This window comes from Molothrus aeneus, chromosome 7 (assembly GCF_037042795.1).
Source record: "Molothrus aeneus isolate 106 chromosome 7, BPBGC_Maene_1.0, whole genome shotgun sequence".
In the NCBI taxonomy this organism is placed as follows: domain Eukaryota; kingdom Metazoa; phylum Chordata; class Aves; order Passeriformes; family Icteridae; genus Molothrus; species Molothrus aeneus.
In genome coordinates, this window is record NC_089652.1 from 24,748,290 (window position 1) to 24,760,447 (window position 12,158).

The window sequence follows — 12,158 nt, forward strand, 5'->3', positions numbered from 1 at the left end:
ATGCAAATAAGAAGAATTAAGTCTAGTGGATTAGAGAATCAGAAAGGTATGCAGAGAGTCAGTTACACATATCTGGAGGGACTTGACTAAACATCTTCATCTAAGAAGATACCACTGAAAAGGCAATCAGTATTTCTAATTTTCCTAACGACTATCACATTTATAGATGCTTCTCTTATGGTCACAAATTCATAAATAATAAATGCATAGTAATCATGATAACTTTACCAAACACCTGTTATTTTCAGATGAAGTTGTATGAAATAACATGCATTTCTTTCCACAAAGAATGAAGGCACCACATTCATCCAAGAAGTAATCATTCACTGGTTGCATGTCAGGCTTAGATTTGCAATATAAATAGATATCAGCTCCAGGAAGTGTGGGCAGCCATTTGTCTCACCTCTGTCCTACATTCTATTTTTAAAATGGTTACAAAACATCCCAACTTTGCAGATTTCTGAGACATAAATCTCGGCTGGCAAAGCTTTCTAACTCCTCTTGTGATGCAGAGATCAATCATCACCTCTGCAGGGAATGGCTACACTTCTCCATCCACTGGTCATGTCAGATTAGATTGAGGCAGGAAAGATCTGCCATGCTGCTCCATCAGAGCAGATGTCTATAATGTTTGTATGTTTTCAAGGCTGTAAATTTTAGGCCCACACTGAACAGTTTCATTGTGTTGAATTTCTCTTTCTGCATCTTCTGGGACTGGGTCATCTCAGCTGACAAAGCTTCATTAGCAAATGCATAGGTAGAGATTAATGTTTTAATCTGTCTTGATTCTGGGTCACATTGGAATGCAAGAGTACTGATTGTAATTACTGCAGTTGTGTTGATGTATAATTTGGTATTATGTACTTGCATTATTATTTTTGATGTTGGCATTCCACCACACAATACTAGAGGCAAAACCAAATGAAATTTATGCTGTTATTTGACTAGAAAATAATTACAATTAGCACATTGTCTTTTTTTCTACTGGAACACAAAACAGTGGGCTACTAATGATTTTCTGCCATGAGAAGTGATTAAATATCAATTGTGATATTCATGTAAAATTAAAATGAATTAAATTACAGAAAAACATACAGTGGATGGGGAATAACCTTACATTCCCAGATGCTGAGTTAGGTCAGGGTCCTCAGGCTTTTCCACTGAATTGGCTACTTCTCAGAGGAGAAAATCTTGCTAAGCCTTTGCTTTACTTCTATGACTATGATGTAACTGCACACTGATATGAAAATAGAGAGGACAAAAGAGCTCATTATTTTTGGATGTCTTTAGGCAACAAATGGAAGCATTCTCTTCATTGGTTATCAAAATGCACTTGACATCTAAAGTTTGGAAGTAGAATGTTGAACAATTTGACTGGAAAGAGAGATATTTAGTGCCAGCACCAGGGAGCAATGAGGATCCATTATTTATTTCTCCAGGATCTGTAAAGAAGGACTAAAACAAGGAAGGCTTGTCATGCTTTAATGTTTGTTCAAGTATTTTTAAGGGGCTGGTCACTCATAAAAGAGTAAGAAATGCTAGCTAGAAGATACTTTCTTTAGTTGGTTTTGATAAAACACGCTGGAAAGGAGATAGCATCAAAGCAATTGAGGGAGGAAAAAAAGAAAATTGGGAAATGTAGGCAATTTAGTGTCTGTGAGAAGATGGACCGGGATTCTATCAGAGAAGAGCGAAAAACCAAACCATACAAAAACTAAGCTCACAGACATTACAAAAGCAGGGGAAAAAGTCAAGGAGCAAGATAAAACTTGGAGAGGAAAATATAATAGACATTTTCTTTGATGCTACCTCCTGTTTTGGTGTTTTGCATTGCTCTGATAGAATCCCGGTCCATTTTCTCATAGTCATTAAATTCCCCAAATTTCCCAATTTTTTTTTTTTTCTCCTCCAATTGCAATTCCTTTGATGCTATCTCCTTTCCATCAGGTTTCTAAGTCCTTCTTTCCTGTTTTGGCCTTCAGCGGGGATCCATTTTGGCAAGCTTTGGGGCATCTGCCTGCACTTGATAGCATGTAGGAATGAAATTTACTTTCGGGAAGGGAAACAGAATCTTGCGAATCCGAAAAGAAAGGCTTACAAACACTCTGGAAAGGAGATAGGATCAAATGAAATGCAATTGAAAAAAAGCCCAAAAATACCAGAAAATGGGGAGTTTTCGTGTCTTCAAGAAATGGTCTGTGAGAAAATAGGCTGCATTGCAAAGGACCAAAACATGCCAAAACTAAGCTCAGAGACGTTGCAAAAGCAGGGGAAAAAGTGAAGGAGGAAGACACAACTGGGAGAGGAAAATATAATAGACATGGATTGGATGTTTAAAACAAAACATAAAAAAGAAAAAAATCTTTTCCATATGCAATCATTTGCAGGCAGATGCAGCAAAACTTCCCAAATTGATCCCTGCTGAAGGCCAAACCAGAAAAAAGGAGTTGTGATTGTGATTGGTGTTTTTAGTGACTAGTGATTGTAACCAAGGGGCCAAGACAAGTGCATCAAAGACAGCAGTGAGTCAATTTTATTTTTGTGGTCAGCTGGACATTTCTGTTGGCTGTCAGCAGCCTCCAATTTCAAGATAATTAATTGGGTACTAGAGAACTGCCTCTAATATTACATATAAATAAAAAGGAATCTGTAAATTTTTTTTTTCTAAAAATATCATATCTGATCAGAGTATCTTTATCAAAACCTTTCTGGTGCCTTGTTCTATCCAATACAGTATAAAGGACAAATAGTTGTATTTCCATTTTTTATATTCTGGTAATTATATAAGAAGATGAAGACTTGTTTGCTGTGATAATGGATAGGATAGGGTAGGATAGGATAGGATAGGATAGGATAGGATAGGATAGGATAGGATAGGATAGGATAGGATAGGATAGGATAGGATAGGATAGGATGGGATGGTATAGGAGAGGATAGGATAGGAGAGGATTAATTAAATATCTCTAGGAAACATTTAATTAATGGCAAGGTCAAACCTTCTTTTTCTCCCCCATTAAAAAAAAAAAAAAAACAAACAACAAACTTTTTAAATAGAATGGAAATGTGTAATTTCAGCAGGAAAGAACTGTGTGGTTTCCAGGATTACCACACCCTTTTGAGGCTATGAGTTGGTGCAAGTGTTTGTAGGATCTGCAAGTGGATTGTACCTATTTGTTGCTCTGTCTAGAGAATGAAGTCTTGCTTTCCTTTCTAAATATTTACTGTGTAAGACTTGGTAAATCTGGATCGTGTTGGCTTGCTAGGAAGGGATTATTTTTGTTTGGTTGGTTGTTTTAAATCTAGGATATCAGAAGATCTGACAGCACACATACAGCCAGGGGATAATGCTGTGCAAGATTATTCCTATCCAGGCAGTTTGCTTTGTTTTGCTCACTGCTGTTATGTAGACCAAAAATACTGCTCTCTGTTAATAGCTGCCTTTTGGGTTTCTATTTGCTACCAGTTTCTGGAAGCTTGTTTTACACTCAGCATATTTCTGCAACATATATATAATTAATTTACCTTTATCTCCATGTCTAAGAGAGAAGTGTCACATTTTGTCTTTCCTTAGCTTGTGACTCAAGGCTGTGAATTCCTTAAAAAAATTGAAAATGTTAAAGTGATGGTTTAATTCCCCCTGTCCTTCTTTGGTTTTCAGTTTTTGTGATTCAGATTATGACTTTTTTTCCTGCCTGGACACCTATTCACGTGATTTCAAAAGGTTGGGAAATCCAAAAGGGATTTTGAGGGAACATCAAAAATTAAAAAAAATATTAAAATTCCTATTAAAAATTATTTAAAAAATCCTTGTAAAAATGCTCAGATGCTGCAACATTTCTAGACATGTGGTTTCTCTGTCAGAGTACAGTAGTAGAAATAACATGTATTTCCATCACTTGTGCAGGGAGTGAAGTGTTAAGAAAATTTTTCACAATTGACTACATTTGGTTCATTTATCTGATAGTGTTGCCTTGTTTCAAAATACAGTATGGAAACAAAATGGAAATTTAGCTTGAAATTTATGTTTATTCTTCTACATGCTGATGACCCTGATATCTGTACACACATGGCTTTCACTCATTAAACTGTAGAGGATGCTTCCTGTAGGACTGTGAATGTTCCTTGCTAAACTTGGCAGGGAAACTTGAAGATGTCACAGCGTTGAATGATACATTAAAATGTCACATAATTTGGGAAGAGAAATATATCAATTCTAACTATTTGAGGCCTTCACTGTTTTTTGCTGAATCTTTATGAAAGCCTTTTTACAGAGTTGATAGAACTCTGGAAATGGCTGAGTTGTTACAGGTAAGAATATTTTTTTTTACATTTTTCTGTGTTGTATTTTCTTCTAATCCAGGTCTAGGAAAACATTATAATAAATGTCAGTAATTATTAAACAGAATAGATTGTATGAATAAATTGTATCCAATGTTTTATTAGATATGTGGAGAAAAGAGAATTTGCCCAGACTGGAAAGTTACCATCCTTATTTTTGGAAAAATCAAATCCCAAACCTCAAAAACAAAGAGTTGTATAATATTGAAAACTGCAAAGATTTAAATTGATAGCAACCTTGCAGTAGTTGAAGGAGAGATGGCTCTTGTAAGTAATGTGCAGTGAATAAGTCATTCTATTTCGTTGCCAAGGAAATAAAATGAGGCTCTTGGTAAAGGGAAGCAAGGAGGAAGACATTGCAACTGGGACAACTGTTAGCATTACATAATCCACCTGGCATGGTTATCACAAGTGTGGAACCTTGTGGATGTGTGTTTGATAGAAAATATCAAATACCTCCTGCATTTCAGTGACAGTTTGTGCTGTTGATATGGTATCCTGGTGATATGAGATCCTTTGTGTGATTCCACCAGTTGGCCCATGTGTTCTACTGTAGCTATAGATGGGGATAAACCAACCTGTCCATTTGAGTATATAATTATTTCTGATTTTTTTTAGATATTTTAATAAATAGTTGAAAGCTTCCAGAATTTTCAGAGTATTTTCCTAAGGAAGCACATGACTGCCTGTTCCTTACTGACTGATGATAATGAAAACCAAAATTATTTCATATTTGCTAAACCCCTTTTTTTCCTGCACAATAGGGTACACAGACATTTTGACAAGCTTCTTGTAAATATATTTGTGCAAAGCTTACAGACCATTGCCATTTTTTAATCACTTCATTTAATAGTGAAGGGCAGCTAATCTGTCACAAATTCAGGGCCAAAGATCACTTTGTAATGGCTAAATCCACTCAGGCAGAGAAAAAAAATAGTTACATGCATGTGCATCAAGCACCTAAACAGGTATGTGGATGGAAAAGAAATACACTCTGAATTTTGAAAAATCTGCCAAAATTTGGAGGTTCCAGTAAAGCACATCATGAGCACCCAGTAATTCCCTAAAATTCAAGCAAGCTTGCAATCACAGGACAGTCTTCAGTGAGACATGACACAAAGTTTTAATGCCATTTTATTTCCTGCCTCTCTCTGTTTCTGAACAGGTGAGTCTGGACTAGGCAGGCAAAGCTCTCAGCTTTGGAGCCTTCCCAGTGCTGGAGTATTAGTTTTTTTGTTGGTTTTTTTTTTTTTTTTTTTTGGTGTGTTTAGAGCATGACAAGAGTAACTTGAGTATCATCTTCTGTTTCTCATAAAAAAGAATGGAGAGATTCAACAGGAACTGAGTGTCTGAGAGCTGTGGGAGGGAACACCTTCGGACACTATTTTTAAATCAAAGTTCTTTCACGTTGCACTTGTTTTAAAGGAGAGAACATGCAATCAGCAAGTTCTTATCTATTATTTTTATGGCAGAAACTTCCTGATTCTTCCCTGCACCTTCCTGTGGGAGAACAAAGGGAGAGTTTGCAAGAGATTATAGTCAGTCAGGAAGGAATTTTAAGGCAAACTAGATAATGGTGAAATGGATAACCAAATTATCCCTGACAATGTTATCAGGTTAAACAAGACAGAAATCACCTTTGCAATCTCTTCTGGAATGCTGTCCCAGAAGAATGCATGATCTGCAATGGAAAGAAAAAGGTGGGCAAGGTTGGAGTTAGAACTTGATTAGATTTTGTTACATAATATATTTAGTGCAATTTGTTGTTTTCAAGATGTTGGATTTGCTGTCTTAAATTAGTCCTTTAACTGATGTCACTGAAGCCAGAGAGTGGTGCTGGCAGGGAGTGAGGCCAACTGGCCTGTAGTGCTACAGCCAGAGTCAGAACAGAACTACAGATCCAAACAACCAGGTTCTTTGATATCTGAACTTCAGCTTTGAATGCTACAAAAAATTGTGATTGAAATAGACCCATTTTGCATCATATGAGTACTTGGGGTAAAGGGCTTTAGAGCTCTTCAAACAGTTTACTGCAAATATTATTTGGTATAAGAATTTAAAGAATCCAATAATGATATATTTATATTTCCATAAACATTTAATTAACTGAGCTCTACTAAATATTTTCTAAAAAATGTTAATTATATGCTTAAAATCAAAAATCCTTGCTGAAAAGAAACAAAAATCAATTTAACTGGCTTTTAATCCTCTGTGTAATTGGAACAGAGACTATATACTTCTAGTTACATGAATAGTAGAAACCACTTCTGCTGTTATTTTACAATTATTTTATTTAAATGAGTTGTATTATGAAAGATTTTGCCATCAGTAGCAGGGAAGATTTTGATTATCACAGCTTGTACTTTTAAACACGCGAACTACAATTAAAAGGTTCAAGTCAGAAAAAATAAAAAGTTAATGGATACATTGCTGAAATCACTCTTTGCAATCACTCTTCTAATCATGAAGAAAACATCCTGCTCCCAGATGGACAAAACTGGCAAAACAGGAGTACTGATAATAATGAAAAAAATAGCTGGAACAACAATTTGTGCAATGAAGGGAATAAATTGTACCTAAGCTACAAAATAATAGACTCCAAGCCGGTGAGCATTTAAGCATATGTTTAATTGTAAACAGGTGAACAGTTCATCTCCCTTTAATGAGACAACTGAGAAGTCAAATGCACTTATGGGGCTGAGGCCTAACACAGTTATTATTGACTAGAGCATTAATCAATTAAGAGAGCCATAAAAAATCAGTGGTGACTATGTACACGTTAGATATGCCTGTTTGTGCTGGAGTGTTTGACAGATTTGCTTCTTCCCTCTGAACTGTGGCAATGAGTCATGCTGTCACCAGGGAGATGGACTACAGGTGGGTTTCATAACCCATCTGGCTTTCTTAACTTCAGCTATTTAAGCTATCCAGCTAATCTCCCTCTGTAGCTCAGGGGGAAGGGAGATCTTTCTGGTTTACCCTTCCTCAGCTTTGGAGATACAGATTCTCTCTTTTGACTATAAAAGGAGCCAAGGTGACTCAGCTGAAATTAAATATGTTTAGCTGGTTACAGTTGGGCAAAATGAAGTGTTCTGGGGTCCAGTGTTAGAATAGATTAGACCACTATGCATGTATTGAACTTAATCTCATTGCAGATGATACCCATTAAGCATGAAGTTTGATTTATATTAACTCAAATTGTGCAGAATCTGTCACTAATGGCTTCCAAAAGGCTTGACATCTCTGTTACACAATGAAACAAAACATAAACAAATATAAAAGCATTAAGTTACCAGCCTGTATATTTATAACAAGATAATTGCACTGCAGTCCAATTGAATTTATTTACATTTATAACCTTGTAAAACACAGCAAGCTTGAGATCAGAACAAGGGTGGACAGATATGAGCCTGAAGCCTTTCTTGCTCACAAAGCAACAACCTCCTGCATATGTTACCTGGCTGAAATGGCTTACATGGTCATTCAGGTGCATGGCCACTCATAATATGTGGGTGACGCCAGGGGAGTACCTTTTGCAACACACCTGGAGCCCAGCAAATGCTTTGCAGCTTTGGTGCTGATCCAATCAAGTACAGAAATAACTGGGAAATGACTCATGCTGAGAGGTGGATACTTGCTGTTAATCCCAGCTTTTAAAGTGTACACAGTTTGTCATCATTTTTCATTGTGGTCTGGCTGCTTTTGTTTCACGGTTGTCTGATGTTTGCTGTGGACTCTCTTCTCAGCTAATTTGCTTTTCACTTGAAAGGACGTAATCAGAAAAAAATCCTCTCAAAACCAGTTCCACTGAAGAAAAGACCTAAGCAGGAGGAGCAAATATATGAGGTAGGGCGGAGAGGAATGTGTTCTGACCCTGAAACATCTGCTCTTTTTAACGTGATGTTACAAATGTTTAACCACATGTGCATCTTTCAACCTTGAAAACCGCTAAGGCGGGGGACGTGAGGGTGAGAAAAAAATTATGGATGATACCCAAGAAGAAAGGTAATATGAAAATAACTAGTAAGGCTGAAATTATGGAAGAAATCAGATGCATTTGGGACAAATACTACAGAAAATGAGTATTTATAGTATTAATATAAATAAATATTATACAATATATATACAATATTATAGTATTAATTTATATTAATAGTATTCATCTATCTGTATGATTAGCATTTAGTATTAATTTATATTAATACTAAATGCTAATCATACAGATAGATGAATACTAGATGTAAAACCAGGAAGAAATTGCATAAATTTGCAGTTTGCAATACAGATTGGCATCATGGGTAGTCACACACTATGTCCAGTGTCACTGCACTTTTCTTATGCACAACTGGAACACATGCCCTAGTATTTTATTAAATGGGAATAGTATGTCTACTAACATAATTGAAGTATACCATGGATTTAAACTAGATTCTGAATGAAGGTTTTGTCATTAAAAAAAGCCATTGTCAAAACAGGCAAGAAATGCAGAGGCACTGTCTCATGAAGCCTTACAAAGAGGTGTTGACAGCTTCTCTGCTCACAGTTTCTAACGGCTCTGGCAAGACAATTGTTTTTATTTTTATTTTCTGTTTGGAATGAACAGAAATAGTACTGAAGCAGAAATGGGAAACAATAAATGACATATATGTTGGAAGACCTGGCTCAGCTGTCTTAAGTTATCACCTTCAACATTTATCCGTTGCTTTACATTGCAGTAGTGCGTGCTACACTATTCCCTGTGTGTGAAACTGGAGATAACAGTCTTCATCTGGAAAAATAATGGCTGTGTGAAATGCTCCAGGGACATATGGAGGTTTTGGTCCCATCGTTGAATTAAAATAGGTGCTTCCACCTTAAACAAAGGTAAATGTGAGTTTGCTATATGTCTCAATTTTCTGTAGAGCACTGGATTGGTTGGTACTGTACTGGGTACTGAGTGCACATAGTCCCAAGCTCCCACAAAGAACTGGGATGAGTGTGCAGGAGCAGGATAGGAAGGAAGGAAGCTTCCCCACCACTCACCCAAGCCCTGGTGTGTGGTACTGAGGGAAGCCTGGGGGCTGAGGATTAGGATGTGAATAACAGCACTGAGGTGGCTTCCTGTGTTCCAGGAAGCAGAACTCTGTCCTGACGTGCAAAGGAATAAAGTTTCACAAAAGGTATTTGCCCAGTAGACCTAGCAAAGCAAAACCAAAGCCAGGTGGCCAGGAAGGCCAATGGCATCATGGCTAATGGCATCAGAAGTGGCATCAGTGTGGCACCAGACCCAGGGCAGTGATCACCTCACTGTACCTGCACTGGTGAGGCCACACCCCAAATCCTGTGCTCAGTTTCCTGGCCATGCTATTCAGGAAAGACACTGAGGTGCTGGAGTGTGTCCACAGAAGGGTAACAAGGCTGGTGAAAGGTCTGGAGCACAAGTGCTGTGAGGAGCAGCTGAGGGAGCTGGGAGGATTCCGCCTGGAGGAAAGGAGTCTCAGGGGAGGCCTCATCATGTCGGCACACAGTTTGTGGTGGTGACTGGGAGTGAGGCAGAGCCTCATCCCCAGTGGGCACAGCTGTGAGAAGCAGGTGAGCAGCATTGACAGCACTGAGCCATGGAGTGCCCAGGGGCACTGACCAACCACCAAAGGGAGCAGAGGGCACACAGGTGCAATGCATGTAAGATGAAGAATTTAAAAGGTTGGGCTAAACAACAAGAAGGGCAGATGCTTGGAGCCTTCTGATGAGGTATGATGTTACTCTGTATGGCTTGAAGCTTTCTGAACTTGTATGATGATACTCTGGGTATTGTGGCTGTCTCAACTACAACATCATCACTCTCTGTGCTCACCTGTAAAGAGACTGTAGCAAGGTGGAGATTGTTCTCTTTTCCCAGGTAACAAGTGACAGAACTAGCAGAAATGGCTTCAGGATGTGCTGTTGGTGGTTTAGATTGGATATTGGGAAAAATTTCTTCACTGAAAGGGTGGTCAGGCATTGAAATATGTTGTCCAGGGATATGGTGAAATCACCATCCCTGGAAGTGTTCAAAGAGTGGGGGAATGTTGCACTTGGGGGTATGGTTTAGTGGTGAACACAGTGATGCTGGGGTAATGGCTGGACTCAATTACATGAGAGGTCTTTTCTAACCTTAATAATTCCATGATTAAAGGATGGAATCTTCTGAAATTTCATGTCACCTTTTAAAATCAGAGGTTTGATTAATTTCCAGGTGCCCTTCTTTAAGGAATTAAATTTCCCTTTGTGCTTTTGAATATCCAGGAGTAATCTGGAAAGTACCTTTGTCCTTTGAATTTGGACAATTAGAGATAACAATTAGTAGCACAAGTCTCTTAAAACAAGAGTGGCGTTTTGCTGCGGGATGAAAGACGGCAGCAAACTCATCCCACCACCTAAGACGAATGCCTTGCGGTGTTCCCCGGACTTTCCCACCCTGCTGGCTTCCTCTGGGACGGGCAGCGGCGAGGACCTGGAGGCGGCAGGGTGGGGGAAATCCGTCCCAAACCTGCCCCCGTGCCTGTCCCTGTAAGGCAGCGCTGTCCCTTTAAAAGGCGGCGGGCGGGCGGCGGCGGCGGTGACGGCCGGGGCCATCGCCTGCCCGCCGGGTTTTCCCCCCCTTCCTGCCGGTCCGTCGCTCGCAGCCCGTTAAAAGGAGCAGGCAAGATGGCCGAGCTGGGCAGCAAGGGGGTCACGGCCGGGAAATTCGCTACCAACGTGCAGAAGAGGCTGACACGGGCGCAGGAGAAGGTAGCGGGGAAGGGGGGCATCCCCGGGATGCGGGGCTGGGCGCGGGCACCGGGGATGACAGCCCTGCCCGGAGCAGGGATGGGTCTGGCAGTGGGTGCCTGCTGGGGGGTGGCAGCTGCCTTCCCTGCCTGCGGAGCCGGGGGCCCTGTGCATCCCGAGGATGCCGGGTGTCCCCGCTGGAGCGCTGCGGGCTCGCCGGAAACATGGCATCGGCTCCGGCCGGCTGCAGGAGCGCCGCACGCTCGGCTTGGATCCGCGGATGCTTTTTGTTTCACCAGGAGGAGACCTTTGCTTGTGGCATTTAGGGTGTGCTTTATGCAGCGTTTTCGAGAGCGGCTCTGTGCTTTGCCATAGCGCTAAATGCGTAACCTCAAAGATGGGGAGGGAAAGGAGACGGGCACTCGCTCCTTATCTTCACCAGCATCGCGCGATAGTCGCTGCTCGCTGTGCTGACCTTGAGCTCCTCGTTTTGGAGTGGTGGTCCAGCCGTACGGCCTCTAAACATTGTGCCGATCTGCTGAGAAGGGGGGGGGGGGATTTTTGAATCCCGGGAGCCCTTTCGCTGCTCTCCGCCCACCCCTGTGCCGGCAGAAGGTGCCAGGAATATGCAATGGATACTTTTCCTGTTCATCCCTCTGGCATGCTGCATCTGATGCCAGCTGCCTGCTCTGGGGAGGGATTATCGGGCGTTTTACGCAGGGACATTGATCAGCTGCTTTTATTGCGGGCACGCTCGTCTTGGTTTTCAGTGGTTTGCTGTGAGATGACATTGACTGAATAAGGACTGGTGCATCTTTGAGGGAGGGCGGGCGAGCAGATCTGCCCACTGCTGCTCGTGTTCCCTGGGAGTTATCTTTAGAAGCTAGATTTAATCTAGGAGGGCTGGGATTAAATGCAGTGCTGGCCTGAGCCTTGTACCAATCTCTGACACTGCTCAAAAACGCTGCTGGGTGAGAATGGCAGCCCAAACCACTTTTATTTAATGTTGCCCATGCTGCATCCACTACTTTTAGCTCGCTTGCTGAGATGAGGAGCATCCCTTGAACTTGTCTGACTGCTTGTAAAATTCC

The 12,158-nt window shown here is 40.5% G+C and overlaps 1 protein-coding gene across 4 annotated transcripts in view; it reads left to right on the forward strand.

The window, feature by feature from the left end:
• Window positions 1-10,960: 10,960 nt before the first annotated feature.
• BIN1 (bridging integrator 1) overlaps window positions 10,961-12,158 on the forward strand; it is a 90,416-nt gene continuing 89,218 nt past the window's right edge. For all 4 annotated transcript variants that reach the window (XM_066553907.1, XM_066553909.1, XM_066553908.1 and 1 more), the window contains exon 1: window positions 10,961-11,088. In XM_066553907.1, coding sequence (XP_066410004.1) covers window positions 11,005-11,088 — 84 coding nt within the window. In that variant the 5' untranslated portion in view covers window positions 10,961-11,004. The remainder of the gene's footprint in view (window positions 11,089-12,158) is intronic.